The sequence below is a fragment of the Ammospiza caudacuta genome, chromosome 2 (assembly GCF_027887145.1).
Source record: "Ammospiza caudacuta isolate bAmmCau1 chromosome 2, bAmmCau1.pri, whole genome shotgun sequence".
Lineage (NCBI taxonomy): Eukaryota > Metazoa > Chordata > Aves > Passeriformes > Passerellidae > Ammospiza > Ammospiza caudacuta.
This window is the reverse complement of record NC_080594.1, coordinates 44,945,748-44,966,013: the sequence shown is the minus strand read 5'-3', so window position 1 is coordinate 44,966,013 and position 20,266 is coordinate 44,945,748. Positions and strand designations below refer to the sequence as shown.

At 37.8% G+C, this 20,266-nt stretch overlaps 1 protein-coding gene across 1 annotated transcript in view; it reads right to left on the bottom strand.

Moving 5' to 3' along the window:
- CEP126 (centrosomal protein 126) overlaps positions 1 to 19,025 on the bottom strand; it is a 34,944-nt gene extending 15,919 nt beyond the window's left edge. Inside the window, exons 1-5 of the mRNA XM_058800433.1 lie at positions 18,931 to 19,025; positions 17,992 to 18,117; positions 8,872 to 9,017; positions 7,396 to 7,516; positions 3,774 to 3,972 (exon numbers count right to left, since the gene is read on the bottom strand). Coding sequence (XP_058656416.1) covers positions 3,774 to 3,972; positions 7,396 to 7,516; positions 8,872 to 9,017; positions 17,992 to 18,117; positions 18,931 to 19,025 — 687 coding nt within the window. The remainder of the gene's footprint in view (positions 1 to 3,773; positions 3,973 to 7,395; positions 7,517 to 8,871; positions 9,018 to 17,991; positions 18,118 to 18,930) is intronic.
- Between the last annotated feature and the right edge of the window lie 1,241 nt (positions 19,026 to 20,266).

Below are 20,266 nucleotides of genomic sequence, written 5' to 3'. Positions count from 1 at the left end.
CTCTCCTCCTGCCAAGACAAAAATAAGTAAGGAAATCACTCAGGCCTGTCATATAATTTAAATGATCAACATAAAAATGTTAACACTCACATTTACAAGTAAAAAAATGGCCAACATTTCTAGATTTAAGGTGACCGTAGAAACCTATTTCAATTTGTTGAATGGTCTCTACAAAATCGAGTTTGACTTCTGCTTCAATGCCATTTTATCCTAAGCACCCTTGTCTGAGTCTGTTTTCCCACAACTAGCCTTGAGCACTCTCATGGTTTTTGATGCTTGGGAGAGACTCTGTACACAGCACTCCTTTTTTCCATGCTGGTCTTGCCTATGGCTCTGAAGAATTAGACTGGCAACACCCCCTGCAGAAGGAACTTTTGATTAATTCATTCCAGTCATACAACAGTTTTCCATCAGTTACCTGAAACATCTCCATTTCACAGTCACTGTGAAACTCAGAAGCACAATAACACCAACAGCTAACAGCCTTACAAGTAAACTCCTGCAAGGCAGGTGGTGTCCAAACCATTCAGTGAAACATCACTTAGAAAATATTCTTCATTGTTTCTCAGACACTTATGTGATTTTATATGCAGCATGTATAAACACACATAGTACAGTAAGATACAAATTTTTCCTGTGTTGCAATTTCTGAGAAATGATACCGGTGTTCCAATACTATTTCAATAAATATTGAAGTATTTCCTTCCAAGGGGAATGGTATCCATAGAAAGAGGGGTACTGAGTACTTCAATGGCTGCACAATATTCTCAGCATAAACAGCGAACCAAGGTAAAAATACTGCTTGAAATCAGCCTGAAAGGGATCTAAATTCAGATTTCACGGATACCACTTGAGTAACCTAATTATGGTCATATAAAGGAGGGAATAGGAAAATACAATCTCCATGTGATAATCTACACCTATTTTGTCTTGAATTACCTCTTACTTCCAAGTATTTTGTTTAAAAAATGAAACTATAGACATAAAATGTAATGGTACCAGTTTAATTCAGGCATAATGCAATTTTTTTCCTGGTAGAGCCTAGAAATATTGTACTGATCAAAATATTGTTGCATGGCCATGAAATTGAAGAGGTGACAAAAAGAAAAAGACAAAAAATACCTGAAAAATACTCTTCCTTGTCACATTTGAGCCATTTAGTGGAAATTTTCTAAATTATTCAGTCCAAGATAGGTACCAGAAATGGAAAATTTCAACATAAGGAATTAACAGTTCGAAACAATGTTGAGCACCTTGGGACTAATGTCATTTGGTTAAAAGCTGCATGCACCTTTAGCTAAAGACCATGGTACTAGCTCCATCTTAAAGGATTTATTTATGCATGCAATAAAACCAGGAGAGGATGGAGAGACAAAACCTTTATTTGTGAATGAAGTTAGCAGTATTAAATTCTTCAAAATGGAACATATTCACGAACATAAAACAGTAACTTGATGTAGTGGCTTGGATGAAACTATTGCACAAAATAAAATCTACTGCTCTCAATACTTAACACAAAATCATTTTGGAAAATGGTAGAAGCCACTAAAACCCTTGGCTTACCAATGAATCCGTACAAATATTTAGAGATGGAAAGCAGGCAACACAACAAATCTACTGGTAAAGGTTCACATAGAACTTTATTGCCCTGTAGGAAAGTAAAGAATTTTAGGAATCTTTATAATCCTGTTGGGCCTGTAAAAACAGAAACAAAGAGAGGTCAAAGGATCTCAATGAATGGCTAGGTTGCAAAGCATGTGCACAGTGAAATACTTTAATTTCAGAAATTACTTTGGACAACAGGTAGCATCAAGACCACTGAAGTCTATTGATTTCAGTAAGAGTATTCTAAATCATTATAAATTTTATTAGTAAGAGCACTATAAATACTATTTCACAGTACAGGATGTCACAATGCACATGCACACCAGCCATCAGCACAATCCAAGTATTAAACTTCCAAAATTCAGGCCTTAGAACATGGTCAGTAGCTTTCTTGACTAATTTTCTAGTCAGAGTCCAAAGCATGCAATTTCAAGAAAGCAAGTCCAAATGTCTGAAGTATAAATATTTACATTTTGAAACTATTCATCCGAGGAAAGAAGCTGAGCAACCCCTAGTGGTAGCAGAAAAATACCTTCTGGAAAAATGCAAAATTTTTTGCAGGTATTTTCAAAAATACATTGATTTGTAAACACAAATTTCTATACTATATGCACTGTCCAAAGTTGATGATAACATTTAGAAAAAACTAAAAGTAAAAAATCATGCATGACTCATAGCTGTTTTCCCCTAGAATTCAATTAAGAAGTGATAATTCTGTTTGATAAAACACTCCAATATAGAAGTCTTAAAATACATTTAGAATAACATTTTTATATATTTTTATCAAAGAGAATGTGTTTTGTTTTCTAATTCTAAGATGTTCTAATGCAGCTACTGCCAAATTCACCATCATCATTTAGGGAGGGATTTACAAACTCTCTACCAGTGAAATGCAAATGTGATATTATTTTAAAAAAGCTAATGCTTTTTTGTATTTTTTTAAAGCGGTTATCTAGAATTCAGTTTTATCAGCTCTCTTCTATAAATTGTCACTTTCTCTTCCTTCTTTTCTACTAAGAAATAAGAAAGAACACTGCCAGTACAAGCTATACTTTCTCTCCATTCAACTTTTTTGAACCTCACTCCAGGTGAGTGAGATTTTCTGTGTTAGCCATCAGCTGCTCAAGATTTTCATGCATAACCATCAGAACAAAGTAGATACAAAGGCAGAGATTAATGCTCCTAGAAACATCAATATCAAACCATATCTGAACTCTCTAAAGTCTTTCCCTAGTTATCTATACACTTGTATTAAAAGGAAAAGCCCTTGCTCTATGGCCACCAATGATTCCATGCCTCCAGCCATGACCAAAATAGAGGGAGGGCTTCATGGAGTCCAGGTCATTTCAGACACCACGGCTCTGGACACCAATAGATATTCTAGAAATAAAAGAGTGAGCCCCAAACTATGCCCTCTTTTTTTCCAGAAAATGTAATTTTGAAGACACTATTTCCAAAATCAAAGACAATACTGAGGCATAAAATCACACTTAAAGGTGCACAACTAAAAGTCACCTTAGAGCTCAGTTCTTGATTTTCACTGTTTCTAAGGTGACTTTTTACACTTATTTTCAGTCTAAAAATTAGTTTAGGCAGGAAAAGCTCATTACTGGAACACCTTCAGCTATTCCAAAGATGATAAAAAAGGACCTCAAGAGACTTGAAGTCAATCTTTAACATATCACTACATACTGGGAAAAAAAACAACCGAAAAAAATCCCCCAACATTTCACATGCCATCATAATACTGCTATAGCATTTTGTGCTGTCAGTCAGCACAGCAGAAACTTGGGTGTGCACTGAAAATAATCAATTTAAAGAGACTTAAATCACAAGATCACAAGACTCCTGCTACCAATGTTAGATACAAGAAGTCTGACATACAAATCTGACATTAACAGGAAAAAAAGGACAACATAACAGGTACCTTGGATGAATTTGTGAAAACATTCTTATAAGTATTTTTAAAGATCTCTGACTTCTTACTGGAAAATATGTATAATTTTACTAAAAACAATCTATTGATAAGGCATAAAACAATCTGCCCACCTGTATTGTCTAATTGATAAAGACAGCTGAACAGAACTTTTTTTTTTCACATTTAAGAAACTTTCTGTCACACTTAAAACTGTCTTGCAATGAATCACATGAAAATGAAAATATCATACCTGCAAGTTGTTGAGATGCTGTTTTTCAAGGAGCTGCTGCATTTCTTTCAGATTTTTCTGGAAGAGAAGTTGGCGACTGTCCATGTCTGTTCTACTGCTCTCCTGTATTGTTTCATCACAGCCAAACGTTGCTGAATTGTGCTTCTTACGGAAAGAATCACTTCTACATGCTGATGAGCATGACGTGTCATCTGTGGTTCTTGGTACAAACAAGCAAATTATTACTTTTATTCCTATACATCAACTGTACATTTTTAAATATGCTCCTTACCAAAAGTATACAACATCAATAAAGGATGAAAAGCCTGACAAATGCTGTTAGTACTATCTGAATGTGTCCAACACTTTCCATTTTAAAACTTCTCTCCTGTTTATTAATAAATAGAATTTTCTGATTGGGTTGCTGGGTGACTGCTTCAAGATACATTCATATGGAAAATGTCAGCCAACAGTTTGGTAATTTACAGAAACCAAACAAAAAAAACTGAGGGTTTTTTTTAACAAAAGAAAAAAATGAACAAGAAAATGGGCTTTATATTTCCATAAAGTAGGCTTATGCAGAGCGTAATTATATTGATGCTGTCAGGTATTCTCTTACTTCAAAGATCCAGAAGGCTTTCTAGTATCCATAGGGCTCAAATCTACCAATGATGTGTAATCTCAGTTTCATGGTGTTCTACAGAATTGGTATTTGCTACCTGACAAAAAAAAAATCTTTACGGTAGCTAGTGTAGTTGGGCCCTATGACCAGCACTTAGTTGAAGATATATGTTTCACATATGTACAGAAATTCAATCACCTCTTTCCTTCATTTCTATCTATTTCTTCAGCTTAAGATTTTTCTTCTGAGCCTTCTCTTCCTGCATCTAAAACTGTCCCTTTTCTTTTTACTGGATCTGTTTCAAGTGGGTAAATAATCGAATAAGACCTTTTTATTTCGTATTTATCACAACACTTATAATTTTAGGGCAATGGAAAATGGAAACTTTCAAACCCTTAAGTTTATTGTTATTTTTCAGGAGATTTTATACAAGACTGCAAAAAACTTTGGCTCAATTGCAGTGACCTAAAGAGAGCTAAAAGGGAATTTGTTATTTCTGATGAGATAGCTGACAGCAAAAAGGGAGAACAAATTCATATATTTATTTACTGAACTTAGAAAACTACATGCTAGTTTCTTTTGAATGGCAGATATTCTCCCTATCCCAAATCTTTTTTGTTATTGTGGACCAGACTGGCTGACACCTGGCCCCCAAAAATGTGGTTTGTTGGTTTTTTGGACGCAGACAACTTTCTTTATATTTATTTGAGTGCTTAGACCATTCAAATTTATAAAAATTTCCACATGCTTGGACCATTTATATTTACAAATGTTTCAACATTCCAACTTTTCTACAGACCATTTTTGATTTGTCATATTAAAGTTTATATCCCAAGACTCAACTTCATCAAACATAGCAATTTTAAACACCAATAGGGAAATATATCCTGTAAAAGAGCTGCATGCCACTTGCACACCTAATGTACAAACATCCCTGTATCTGTTGGCTAATGAGTTCTCCAAAATCTTTGCTTTAGCATTCAATAACTAAACCCTACTAGAAGAAAAATGGCTCTACTGCAGCATGGAATACACTTATTAGGTGTTTCAGGACTTTTGCTTTGTTTAAGAGGAGTCAATATGTCTCCATTGCTTAATTTATTTTTTTACACCTTTTAAAAGAAAGACATTATGAATCCTAGAATCTTGTAAAATTCAGATATTCACTTGGGTCTGAAGCTATATTTATCTTGAACACTTAATACAGTATTTATTTCTTCCTCTAAGAGGGCACTGTCAATTAATTCTAGGCATTCTCTTTCTGAGGAAGGGTAAATTCTAAAGATGACACAAGATTTTTGTCTTCAGCATTTATAAAATTGTAAGAAGCAACAGAAATACAGAAAGGTATCTACTACTTCCTAAGAGTTAATCACCCGTCCCAAACTATCCAATTAAAGGGATTCTAAGAAATTTTTAAAAGTTTTCAGCTCAGAACTGGTGACTTTTAAAGAACCTTCACTGTTCAGAACTGTCTCAAAATGCTCTTCTGTTTTACCTGTACTAGCTGTCTGGCAACCTCCCCATAGGTCATAGTGGACTCAACTTTTAAACCTTTCAGATGCTGGGGTCACTTACTTTAATTTTTTTTCCTTGAGAAATTTCTAATTTCAAACTTACAGAAATATAATTAGCCTCAAGATTCTTAGCTTTCTCTCAAATTGGTTACTAGGGGAAAACAAACGGTAAAATAATATGAACATATAAATATAATTTCCTTAGGAAAATAGGTCAAGAAAATGAAAGCCAGAAAAAGAACACACTACCATTATTAAAGAATAATGAGTCTTTTATATTATACAAATAAAAATGGAATGACAGCACTCTAAGAAATGGTAAGTGGTTTGTGCAATATGTTGAACAAGAACCAGCTTGAAAAAACTTGGAAAATAAGGAAAGAAATTATTAAGGCAGTGAGATGCTGTCCTTAATCAAGTTTATAACTGAAATGAGACAAATGATCAGCAAACCTGAGATAGGATTCAAACACATCTACGTTTTTGCATAAATGAAACTTAGATTTAACAGGTAGATTTCTTGTTTGTTTCTTTGGTTTTGTTGCTGCAATCTTCCTATGAATGTTGACTGGAAAATAGCATGAGTATTAAGCTCTATGAGTTATAAAATATTTTTTCAACTGACCAGTTTATCACCTGAAAATGTGTTAATCAGAGCAGAGATATGTAAACAAGTTGAGTATCAATGTCACACTGAAGAGCACATTGAAGCCCAAAAGTAGGGAGACCTCTTTCAGGCAGAATTTATCTCTGTTCTGAACATCTGTACAATTTATATCATGCAGAAAATAACTGAAATACAGAAAGGAATAATAAAAGCAGCAACAACAAAAACAACCCCCTGAGCTGAAATGTTAAAGAAATGAGAGGTTAGGAAAGAGATAATCAGGAACTAGTAGGAAATACAGCAGATAAATAAAGCATATATGAAGGAACATTCTGTTATAACTCAGGGTATCTTAGAAACAGTGCTTGGGTAGAATGAAAAGTATGCAAATAAAATTTTATGTGATATAAAATGAAATTTCAGGTCAAATTTTTACCAGGACACTCTTGATTCACATAGAGAATGAGAAATATAAAGGAATGATAGCTGTAAAGAAGATCCTTGGGTGAACATATAAACTATCATATCTTTGAATGTCAAAAGGAGAAAAATCTAGATAAAAAGTCACCTAGACAGAATAATTCTGAGAACAGCAAATAATTTGATAACCATGGTAATCTGAGTTGGGCTATAACTGACTGCAGATTGGGTTAGTCTTGACTATTCCCAGAATTTGACTGAGGGGAAAAGGTTTGTGTCATCTCCTCTGCTGTCTTACCAACTGGACACAAACAACTCAATGAAATTGCACAATGTTTCACTGGAAAAGTTCACAGAAGTGCTCTCTTTGCCGCTAGAGAAATGCCCTACAATTTCTTTAAGGTAATAGTCTGCTCTTTATTGAACACAGTAAGAAATTTACTTCCTTTGATCATCAGAATAAACAGGACTGCTTACCTGAAGTTGATTTTGTTTATGTTTTGCAAGCACTGTCCTGGTGTAAAAACTGTTCCTTTAATTTGTTCAAGAGCTTCTTCTAACTGAAAAGCTGCTTTAGTCTGGACTGGAGGGATCAGAGCTAAAAACACACAATGGGGAAAGAGTTTTTTAAAATTGGAATATTTTACCATAAATGGTTTGGTTAAGTTGCTGAAGTTTGGAAGCCTAAATCCAGACAGTTACAATAAACACAGTAGTTTAGCATTATTAGACATGCAAGAGCACTTTGAGTTCCTCTGAAACAAAATCCCAGTCTATTTAAGTGTTTACAGTCACACATGTATTCAACAGTTTTGCTATTTGCTTTTAAACTGCACTATTGAAAAAATACAAGGTTAAAAAAATCTAACTTTGTTTTTACATCATGATTATTCCACTCATGCACTAAGCCAAAGTTATGGCTTGCAGATATTTTACAGAGGCCAAATTGTAACTTAATAATTGAACCAGTGGGGAAAGAAAAAGTCCAGACAGGCACAATGTGTTGCCACTTTCAAGTGAGTAGAAGTAGGATAGAGAGTAGCAGAGGCAGAATTTCTGTAAAGGAAAACCAAGAGAAAAAACTGTGATTCCTTCTATTGCTACACTGTCTGGGCTGTCAGTAGAGCTATGAAGAAGCCTTAAACCAGTACTGTTCTATTTTGTTATTTTTATCTGACATTTGATCTTGAAGTCAGAGACATTACCTCACAGCTGGCACAACTGCAGTTGGGAGAGTAAATCTGTTAAAGAATACCTAAGTAATAGACCATATCTTAAGCATTTGAACACTGGAAAGTTGACGGGAAATCAGACTTGGCCAATGCCGCTACAAACTCCTGCCAATCTGCACCGATTCCAAGAAAGCAGGAACTGAGCTGAAGTGATCACTGCTTCCCAGTAAGAGAACAGCTTAGAAAGTGGACTAATTCAGGAAAAAGAACCTTATGTACCATATTAATATATGCTAGGACTGCAATTACTTAATGACAAACAAAATGCACATTTTGGAATATTTTAAAACCAAAGGTTCAAAGAGGGGATCATCACACTATCCTAGTAACTGGCTTTGTAATACCTCTCACCCAGCTGTGGAAACACAGTACTGCAACCAATAAGCACACTGCAGTCAAAAAAGTGGGGAAAACCCAGGAAGCCACAATACCTCAAGGAGGTCATGTACTTACTGTGACTGGAATACAGTGAAATGTCTCAAAATACAGTTTTTAGGAAAAAAAAAATCTGTTTTTATTTCCCCTACCCAATTGTCCTATCTATCAGATATGAGCTTCTTGTCAGTTGTTTTGCTTTTGTGAATTCAATTACTTTGAGTGAAGTTAACTGTTCTGTTTACTAACAGAAAAGACTAATGGCCTCCAGAGGTCCCTTCCAACCTTAACTATTCACTGATTCAGTGTAAACACTTGTATTGTAAATAACAGTTAATTGACAAACCTGTTTGTTTCTGCTGAGAAAAGGACTGATGAGCATGTTGGAACTTAGCAGTTGCCTCCTGAAATTTAATTTTCCTCTGCCGCAGAACTTGTTCTCTAAATCTTTGTTCTTTTGCTTCTTCTTCCTTCTGTCTTTCTTCAAAGGCTCTGTATATAAGAAGCAAAAGTAGACAATTCCTATGTTTATGAATTACATTTACTGAAATACTAGTAACTTGCTTACCAGCTTGCTGTTTTAATACAAAAGCTTGTTTGTTCATAAATCAAATGCTATCAACTTGAGCACAGCTGGATTTGTAGAGTTGGAAGTTAAAGAGGACAGTGGGTGATGAAGAGTCACAATATATTTTAACTTCTTAGCCTCAACCAGGGATTTGATTATTTTTTATGTGTGAATTAACATGCAGACTTGACCAGTTCTTGTCACCAAGGTGACTTTTACAACAGCCTTTACAGTACCACATAAGGGTATCATAGTGAGCAGATCAGTAGAAAGGTTAACTGCAAATGCTTTGTGTGTGCTTTTCATAAAGCTGTTGGGGAAATAAAAACAGTTTAGAAGTTGTTATTTCAAAATAACACAAAGGAGCTACAGCTTTTATCTATAAATATGCAGGACTAAGTTGTAGTTGTTAAAAAGCTTCCTGAAAGACAATCAGTTTAGCAGCACAAAATGGGATAAAACAGTAACACAAAACTATACTTGACAGAATCTGTTATTATTAAAAACACATTAAATGGGTCCTCTCACTGACTGGAAAGCAAAGCAGACTCTAGTCAAAAACAACCATCATCACAAGTCTCCTTCACCAGGCATGAGCTTCATGAAGCTATGTAGAATCTTTTCTCCTGCTGACAGAATAATCAATTTTTACTGACAAATTAGCTGCCTGAGTGAAATATACCCAGAATATTTATTGGCACATATGTAGGCAAGTAATATTTAATGGTTTTAAACTAAAAGAGGGTAGATTCAGACAAATATAAGGAAGAAATTTTTTTACAGTGAGGGTGGCGAACCACTGGAGCAGGTAACTCAGAGAGGTTGTAGATGCCCCATCCCTGGAAACATTCTATTTTAAAACAGTAATACTGTAAAAGTAATGAAACTTCCAAAGCCTGCCATGCAAAGATCACTACAGCTGGGAGCTTCCCATCTGTGTATTAGAAATGTGATTTAACAGGTCACTAATACACTAAGTAGGGTCCCCCTCCAGCCAGCATTAGTGCAAAGTTTAGCCAAGTTCTTTGTTTCTCTCAGCACAATAAGATACCATCCCATAACTCCAATCACTAGCAGTTACTTCATAGCTCTTCTTGCTTAATGGTGCAATGCTGCTACTTCACAGAGCTCCTCCTTAACTCAAGCTATTTTAATTATTATTCCCTTTGCTTTTCAGGGAAAAAGTTCAAACTGAAAAAATCAACTTGACTCTCTCTAGTATCCCTTCAATATGACGACTGATCTCCTGTGAAAACAAACACAAAAATTATTTGAAATAGGTACTTTTTATTTTAGAAAACTTAAAGGCTGTAATTGCACAATAGTAAAAAAATAGAAAATCTGCCAGCTAATTCCCAAGTACACACTTATACAGGAATATTCACTTTAATCCACTTGAAAGCCAAAGCGTAGCAGAGAGAGAGACAAAGAACTTTCACTATTTTGAAAACTCATATATACATAGCTGTTAAAAAAGAACTGAAAAGTAGAACTAGAGTTCATTGTCCACTTTCAGTATTCCTGAATTTTAATCACCATAAAATCTAATACAGAAATACGCAATTTTATCTTGACTAAATGAAATTCACAGGAGAGGAAACAGACTTGCTTATCCTCATAAGTACTTTAGACACATTCTTCTTGAGGCCCTTTAATATCTCTAGAAGCTGATCAAGGCCTTTAGTTGAACTGTAGTTGTTAAATTCAGACATGTGGGAAATTCTACAATTTTATACCTGGAGTAATTCCAGCATATAACTCCAAAAAAGAAAAAAGTCAATTCTGACAGAGTATGTTTTTAGACTATGTTGAATATGGCTTAGCTACACTCTTCCACATTCCTAATAATGAGTATTAAGAAAGGACTGTTGTTCCATATACTTGGCAATGACAGAGTCCAAATGCTGATGCAAGAGGTCTTTTTCAGCACAGTTCATCATGATCAATATTTGGTTTGGATTAAGACAAGAAGGAGAAAAAAGGATCTTACTTCAAAATAATAAAATACCTTAAAGTTATTCAGGGAAGCCTTATTAATTTCTTGACCTTGCAGAATGTAAATTGTAACACCCAGGATCATTACGTAAAATAAATAATTTTAAAAATGCATATTTACATCTTACAGAAAAACATTTAAAGCAAATGATTGTTCATGCATTCTCCTTAAGTCACCAGCTTAGGTTCATATCACAGATGTAACATTGGCAAAAGAGTATGGCTTTAAGATGGATAGCTAACAGAAGAATTTCCTGACTGGTGTTTTTTTAACCCAATTTTTCTGTCTACTATAAACAACCCAGTGGTGCAGCAATTTTTGAAATGGCTGCCAAAATATTTATGGAGAATTTGGAATACAAAACTTAAAATACTTAGCTGTCTCACATATACAGACATTATGTGGAAGGCATTTTTATGTTAAAAACAGTATGACTAGATGGTAGTACTATTTCCTGGATAATTCTGTTAAATTCTCTTCACAGTGAAGTGATAGATGCTACATTCCCAGGTGGGTGGACTAAATGCTTACTACTGCATTGGATGAAAATGATAATTAAAAAGGAATATATACGGTGTGTATGGAGGGCTATGAAATGAACGTTTTGATACTGAGTTTATATTACTCTTCCATTGCCACATCATGTTGCAAACCAGTACACAGTAATTTTAAAATTAAGTTAGGGAGATATTTGTATGGTCAATGACAACAGTAGGATGAAGAAAAGGCTAGAATGCAGTGTCACATTCAAAATTCCCTTCATGGGCAAACAGAAAGCAATCTTATAACCTTAAAAAGATCTGTGGACATTACCCAAAAATCAACATTTTTAATCTAAGACACTTCCCAAGACCAGGAACACATATTAAATCTATTCCTTCATCTTCTTTGATTATCATATGCTGAATACAAAAAGACAGCCTGAAATTGCTGCAAGAGCTTCAGAAGGACTAACCCCTATACTACTGTATGGGCTCACAGAGAGCTGTCCTGCAATATGCCCCAAAGATCCACAGGTGGGCTGCCTGCACTAGGTACCAGTTGTCATATTCCAAGTCTTGCTCATAGGCAAGACCCAAGCACACCTTATATAGTCAAGCATGTTTTTTTCTTAGCATAATTCAAATCTTAAAGAGTCCAATTCTCATTAATCCAGAATTGTTACTGAAAAATAATTATACTGTTAGAATACTTCTATACAGAAAAAGGCTCAGTAAACTGTTATTCACACATTGAGCTTCGATCTCCTTTCCTGATGCTCATTCTTGCATTGCTGTTTTGCATCCCAAGGTTTGTGGTTTCATTCTGGTTGTGCTGGAGTGTTAAGATGAACTGGCAGCATCTGGAGTTCCTTCACCAGGAACAACAGGATTTTCATGTGAAGGCTTTCTTGTCAACGGAAGGAGACCCGGACATCAATTAGATCATCACAGGCCTAATTTTATTGATCAGTACAGCAGGTTAAATACAGTTCATAATGAGCTTCATACATATTGCAAAAGTTGAGCTCAGGATTGGTTAGTTACATATCAGCAACTACGCCTACTTCTGCATTCTTATGGTTATACTTTTGATACTTTCTACATATTCTCAGGAAGAATCTCTCTTCCCTATCCTCATGTTGCAGCAAGGGCATTCTGTCCTTGCCTGTCATTGGTCACCAACTGCTGACTCTCCTTTCAGCTTACTGACTGCTGACTTCCCTCTCTCAGCTTAACCAGCGGCATTATGTCAGCATGGCCTTTCTCAGCTAACCAACTATTAATAATACTCTCCACACTTTCTTCTCTCTCACCTTAGGATCCACTTGGAGTAATTTTTATATTTGCTAATACACTTTTACACCTCTGCTCTATCACCATCAATCTGTAGCTCCACAGTACCTCCAAATATTCCATACACGGTGCTTTTTATGTATGTTACATACTGTTATTTAATTCTCTTTATTACCTCTAAAGCCAGGTTTTTCAGATCTAGTTCTGTACTTCTTTAGCTGACTATTAGTGAGTATAGCCATGGGGCCTCCAGTGCCAAGCCTGTGTGCCTTCTCTTACCATTCCCTGCCTGTACTTCTCCATGCCTCATCCTGCACCTCCAGTTTTCAAAGCCTCTGCTACCATACCAGGCCTGCATTTCTCTATGCTGCTTCATGATTTTAGAGTCATAAATGTCTCATCCTCTCCACAGAACAACTGCTTCTTACTGTTATCTATATAAAACTACAATAAAAAGATAAACAATGGCAAAATTAGCCACAGACACCTGGTCTTTTAGAGAAATTGCTGTTACAGCTAAACCAAGCAAAACAAAGCTGCTGCCAGGTCAAGAAAAGTTCAGAGAGCAAGTTTGGCAAGCATCTGTTTCAAGGCCTTGCAAATTCAACGCAATCCAGTGGTCCGTTATCAGAAATGGCAATACTGCATTTCAAGTCCGCATCACAGTGGTTACAGTGAACACCTACTTTTCACAGTTCCATTCTGAGGCAGAAAGAAATACAAATTTCTTAAAACTCTGCCCTCTCTGTTTTACAAATGCTGACATTGTTCTCATATTTCAGGCCATGTTCTGCTTTTCATTTTCTAGCAACAAAACTAGTGAATGATTTAAAGAGCTTTTATGAAATAATCAATGTTAATCAGCCAGTAGGTGGAGCACAAAGCTTGTGCATATGTTGAAAACAAAGTATTATGGAAAGAACAATAGATTGGGAATAGATTGGAAACTGATAAAGATTTCCTTCCCCAGTTTCAGCAGACGGATTAGCTTTTTCAAGGTATTTCAAAACAAACCAAGATAACTGACTGTACAGTTTATTTCAAGATGCACAGAGACAATTGCATTTCCAGAATGAACCAGCTACCTGCAGACAGTAACATCACAGTAAAATGGGAAACATATTTTGCACTGAGCACTAACAGCACGAAGTCTATAGTCCCCAGCAAAACTGACAGCTGGGATTTATAAAGCAGTGTGTTATAGAAACATAAAGTATGATATCCTATTCATTTGCATTAAGTATGTGCTTAGTCAGTAGCTCTTATTTCCAGAATACTGGTATTTAAACAAAATATCTGCCAGCTACTGCCCCAGAGAATACTTGATTCTTAATCTGATTTTGAGATTGCAACTTCATGTATCAGTGAGACAATAAAGAAATTGCTTTCTTTATACTCAGGCAACATGTAAAAACTGTAGGCTATGGTTTTTTGCTGTGTTGAAGTACTATTGTTAACACAAAGCTAAGGAGCTTGGTCAGTAAAAGAGATGCAAAAAAACAGATGACATCAGGGGGATTGAAAAAGATCTGAGATTTAAGTTACTGAGACTTTTATTTCCAAAGCTATCCTTGCTCTTTCTGAGCAAGTGATGCTTTTGTCTTTTACTACTAAACCAATTAACGGTGTACAGCTTGTAGAAGGTATTTTTAATGCTGAAGGTGCTGCATTTTAGAAGTATTGACAACAAATCAACAGTAGACTGTCAGAGAAAATTTTATTACAAGTACATATAGAAAAGGTTGAAAACAGAAGACCTCAATCTGTGACAACCTTGCATATGCAGATCTCATTAGCTTAAAAAGTACTTTAGTACAACCTTGTTTGAAGGAGGCCTGCTGTTGGTCCCTGAAAAGACCCACAAATTAAAACCCACAGAAAAGTTTTCCTCCACAAAACAACATGAAGAGAAGGAACCTAAATGACACAAGATTAAAGACAGAATAGAAACTCTTCTGCACCTTCACTAGTGCTTCATCCTAAAGAGAATTCACTGCTTTTATTTTTTTTAGTAGAAAATTTATAAACTTAAGGCTGCCACAAAATTTGGTTAGGCTTGATCAACTTCATAAAATTCTGCAAAGAAATGACAGTCCTGTAGATGAGAGGAGAGCTGTAGATATTGTCTATTTAGCCTTTACTAAGGCTGCTGGTACTGTCTCCCCTGTGATCATCATAAATAAGATGCTGCTGTACAGGCTGAATGAGCAGAGAGTGAGGTGGAATGTAAATGTTCTGAATGGTCAGGCCCCAAGGGCGCTGATCAGTGACACCAAGTCCTCATGGAGGCCAGGACATAGTGGTGAACCCTAGCAGTCAGTACTGGGCCAAATCCTCTTTAACATCTTCATTAAACATAGAAACACAGAATCATTTGGGTTAGAAAAGACCTCTAGGATCATCAACTCCAACAACAAGCCCAGCACAGCCAACTCCACCACTAAACCACGTCTTGAAGTACACCACATGCAACCATTCCAATGGGCAGCCTTTTCCAATGCTTGACAATCACCTTCATGAAGAAAATTTTCCTAGTATCCAATCTAAACCTCCCCTCATGCAATTGGAGGTCATTTCCTCTCATGCTGTAGCACTTGTTACTTGAGAGAAAGGACCAACTTTGCTGTCAAGAAGGTCAGTGGTATCCTGAACTGCACTAGGCAAAGCTGAGCCAGCATGTAGAGGAAAGTGATCCTTCCCCTCTGCTCAGCACTAGGCAGGCCACAGCTGAAGGGCTGTGCCCAGCTCTGGGCTCCTCAGTACAAGACAGACATGGACAGACTGGAGACAGTTCAATGAAGGGCCACAGAAATGATGAAGGGACTGGAGAATTTCTCTAGGAATGCTGAAAGATTTGGGACTGTTCAGGCTGGAGAAGAGAAGGCTCAAAGGAATCTTCTTAATGTCTATAAATATCTGGAAGGAAGACGCAAAGAGGAGAGAGCCAGGCTGTCTTCAGTGATGCCTACTGACAGGGCCAAACTGAAACACAGAAGTTTCCTTTGGAATATCAGGAAACACTTTTTTTTTTGGTAAGGATGACAGCACTGACACAGATTGCCCTGAGAGGCTGTGGAGTCTCCATTCTTGGAGAAGCTCAAAAGTGATTCCTGGACAACCAGCTCTAGGTGGCCCTTCCTGAGTGGAGGTGTTCAACCAGATCAAGAGGTCCCTTCCAACCTTGACCATTCTATGTGAAGGTTAGAGGTAGAAAATGGACTGTCACACTCCACAGCGTACTCATTCCTACCCTCCATATAAAAAATTAAGAAGATACAAATTTTCTTTTGAAATTATACACTAGCAGTGCCAAGAATAACTCCTGATACATCCCCATAAGCCCTGGTTTTGGGTGCTGCTGGATGAGAATGTGGAGCTTAAGAACATCATGCTACCCTTGAGAAACCATCATCATATCTAACACCTTAACATGTGTAAGAAAGCTAATGGAACTTGGTTCATATAGACCTGACACATGACCTGAGGGTTGATCAATCAATTCCTACCTGCATAACTGTCAGGAAAAAATACTTAGATTCAAGGAACTTTATTTTCAAATTACTTTCATGAACATATGCAGTGACCCTTAATTTTTACTTTTATATATTATAGCTTATTACATTGTATGCACTTACTACCTTTTAAACATTAAATAACTCACTCCTTCTCAGTTATTAGGAGAAAACTTGTTACCACAGACTTCTATTTGAACTGCTTATTGTGCTAATAATTATGCCAGTCTCAATTATCACAAATTAAAATGTCTTCATTTTATGAATACCATACCTAAATTTTTAAGTGGCTCACCTGAGTAATTTGGATTTATACTGTGTTTCTTAAGGCTACAATGAAATACATATGGAAATGTATTTATGCATCCATGAGTATTACTTTAACTACACCAGTCTGTCAAAAATATGCAGGCTGTCTGGTACTTGCTTTTACATTAGAGTATAACATTTCAAGACCAGTAATACAATAAACAGAGTTCATCTGAGATGTGTAGCATTATAGCGGTTCTGTTCCAGAAAAAGAAATTAGGTATTTAATTTTTCAACTGAGACTCAGTCTACATCTGTAAAGGTTGTGGGTTGCAGTCTGTCTTTAATTATTCACAGGTGATTATATCTCTCCTCCAGTTTTCTTTTTATTTCGAAATGTAACTTGATAGCACATACTGTCAGGCTAAAATGGCAATATAAACAATATATATCACCTCTCTTATGAGTTATGAACATATGCAATAAGTAAACATTGTACAACAGAAGTCATCAGATAAGGGAACTGTGGGGCACAAACATTAATGAGTTAACAAGAGGCAGAGGAAGCTGGTCTGAGGCTGGGGGCTTGCAAGGAGGAACCCATCTGCCTCTGCAGTACACACAGCTGAGCTCTCTGTATGTGTGAGCACCACCTCAGTGTGAGGGAAAAAACCTCTATGCCCATTACACTACTCACAGCTCTTCACTGAGACATTTCAGTGCATAATTTACTTAATCCATTTGCCACAGAATATTTCATGGCTTTGCACTCTCATGTATGCAGAAGACAGACTATGTAAAGCTCTGTTTAAAATGTCAGTACAAAATAAGATTATTGTAAGTGTAATCCTGTACAAGAAAAATGTTGCTTTGTGTTTACTGGGAAGTGGGAGCACAAAGCCTCAGCATGAAGGGGAGGCTGTGCAGCTGTTATGCCAGGCAGACAGAAAAACACACACTTCAGAAGGCAACAACTGCCTTCTGCTGGCCCACACTGTACAGATGCGTGCATTTTTCATACCTTCATTGAAGCTAATAAAAGCCAGAACACCAGAAATGCACATCAGAACCACAGGATGAAAGTGCTACTTAACTTTAGTTTATATGAGATGTGACTACAGTGAGTTTCCAAAAATTAGCGAGTAAATCAGAATATTGCTATTTTTATTTTATTTGTCCTATGGCAAGAAACTGGATTGGTGAAACTTTTCAGCTTAGATTCCTCTAGGCCAAAGCAGTGAGCTATTTATCAAAGTGAACATGAAAATAGTAGAGATCTATTGATCTGTCTCAAGGTTTTGACTCTTTTTGCTTTGGCTTTCTCTTTTTTTTACAATCCTCCATTAAAGGAACCCTAGTTACTTGCCTTCTTCTTCTGTTTGTCTCCATCAAATATTTCATTGCCTTGCTCCGATGCATTTTTTGATCCTTTTTCAGTGCCCGACGTTCTTCTTGTAAATCCTGTTCAAAATGAAACATTAAATCTCTACCCCTAAGATTGTGTTAAGGACAATAGAAATTGGATGGAACTGCTCATTAAATGATACAATAGCCTGTATGATTGGCCTTCTATAGAGTAGGTTCCGTAACTGTATGTTACAGTCATAACTAACTTTATGCTCATCTAGAAAGAAATGTAATTGCATTTTCATTTTTAAAAGGATTTTAGGAGAGGCTTTGCACTTATCTTTCATGATGCCACCAGCTGAAAAATCCCATCTTTATTGTGTTCATTTTGTGTAGTTATCTAAACCTGTAACATAAGGATGCAGGTATGACAGGGAAAATACTAAAGCTCCCCCACACACACCCTAAAGGATTAGTTGTTTACACTGAAATTGATAAACATAATTAAATAAAAGCTCTCCACAGAGCCAGATCAGCCCTACATCACGCCAGTAATTATTTAAGTAGCACTGTGCAGACGGATCTCAAGAGTTTGTGTCAGTAGTTCTTACTACTAAAATTGAAAAAAACAAGAACCCACAAGTTAGGATGGAAAACACTATTCCTAGTGGCATAATCTCCTATTAAAGGGAAAACAAGAAAACTCCGAAGTTGCTTGAGAAGTCAACTTTCCCACGGCAGTTTAAAACCCGCAAAGTACAAGTTTGAGTTTGAAGACACCCCTGAGGCGGTCTCTGACCGCGGGGCAGGGCGAGGCTGGGACATCGCCGCCCCGGCCCCGCCGCCCCGGCCCCACACGGGCCCCACGCAACGCCGCGGCCCCGGCCCCCCTTCGCAGGGCTCGGCCGGCCCGAGGAACGCCCGCCTCGGCGGTCCGGGACCGCCTCACGAAGGATACACAGGGACGCTCCGCCGCCCTCCCGCGCGGTCCTGCCGTCCCCCGGCGAGGAGCTGCCCCCGCTCCGCCCCGCCGGCCTTCCCGCCGAGCTCCATGCAGCGCCCGAGTCAGCGCCGGGCCCCGCCGCGCCGCTCTGCGCCCACTGCCCGGCCTCGTAGCAACCGGCCACGCCGCTGCCCTCGCAACGGGGCGGGGCCGCGGCGCGGGGAGCGGCGCTGGGCCAGAGGCTTCGGCTGCCGCGGCATTTGCTGCCTGCGAGGCTGGTGCAGGGGACCGGGCGGGCCGGATCCCGCCTGGCCCGGCCGGGCCTCGCCGGTGCCCGTGCCAGTGTGGGAGCCACGCGTGGGAATCGCTCCGCACTCTCCCCGCGGGCCCGGCCCGGCCCGGCTGGGAGAGCAGTGCTGGACGCCCTGTCAGGGACGGTGCTTGGCTCTCGCTGGGCTTTCCGTCCTCTGCAACGCTGTACACTGCGGGATAACTTTTAAAAGCCCCAAACACACACGGGGTCCGAGCGAACGCGTTCTCCTGGGCAAACACCACGTGCGGGTTTGCAGAGCTCTGCGGTGCTTCTCAGGCCTGCTGAAGACTTGGAGTTAACCCCATAAACTTTTGTGCAGAAATAACAACATCAACCACCAAAAGATGTTTTGTGCAGCTGATGCACAAAATGATGAGTATTATAGAAAAACGATTTAAAAGGTCCATAAATACACTTACAAAAAAAAAAAAACAAAAAAAACCAAAAAACAAAAAACTACACCAGTGTGTTCTTAAGACTGCAAAACTTTTTTTTTCCTTTTCTTTATTTTTTTTTAAAGCAAAGTAGGGTGTGTAGTCTTGGGATATTGCCCTGCCTCGGATGAGCTGTCAGCAACAGGCTAAATGCCTTGGTGGTTTCCTGGCGAGACATTTCTTGGCCGGTGTATTTGAGCTTAAACCAATTCTTCCTTTTTTTTTTTCCCCTTTTTTTTCAGTGTGCAGCTGTTCTATGTCTTTGACTAGGAAGGTAAAAAACAGTACTCTGCATTTGTAAAATACTTTTCTGCACAGACCCCTCCCCCGTATTTGTAGCACAGTTTGGGAAGTGGGTGTTGCTGTTACCATTTTACAGTCAAGACCAGTGGTGGTCAGGTTGCCAAGTGTGTTTAATGTTTACAGTATCCTAGTTACTGCCATTGAGAAGATGACCCTAAAACGGAAGTCTTTCACCTCTAGTTCAGAAAATCAACCCCAAATTCACCATTTCTTTGCCCCATCTGCTCTGTTGTGTTGCAGAAGGGGGGAAAATGGTTGTCAATTTATCACTGTGTGCTTTTCAACCTACCCACACATTTAA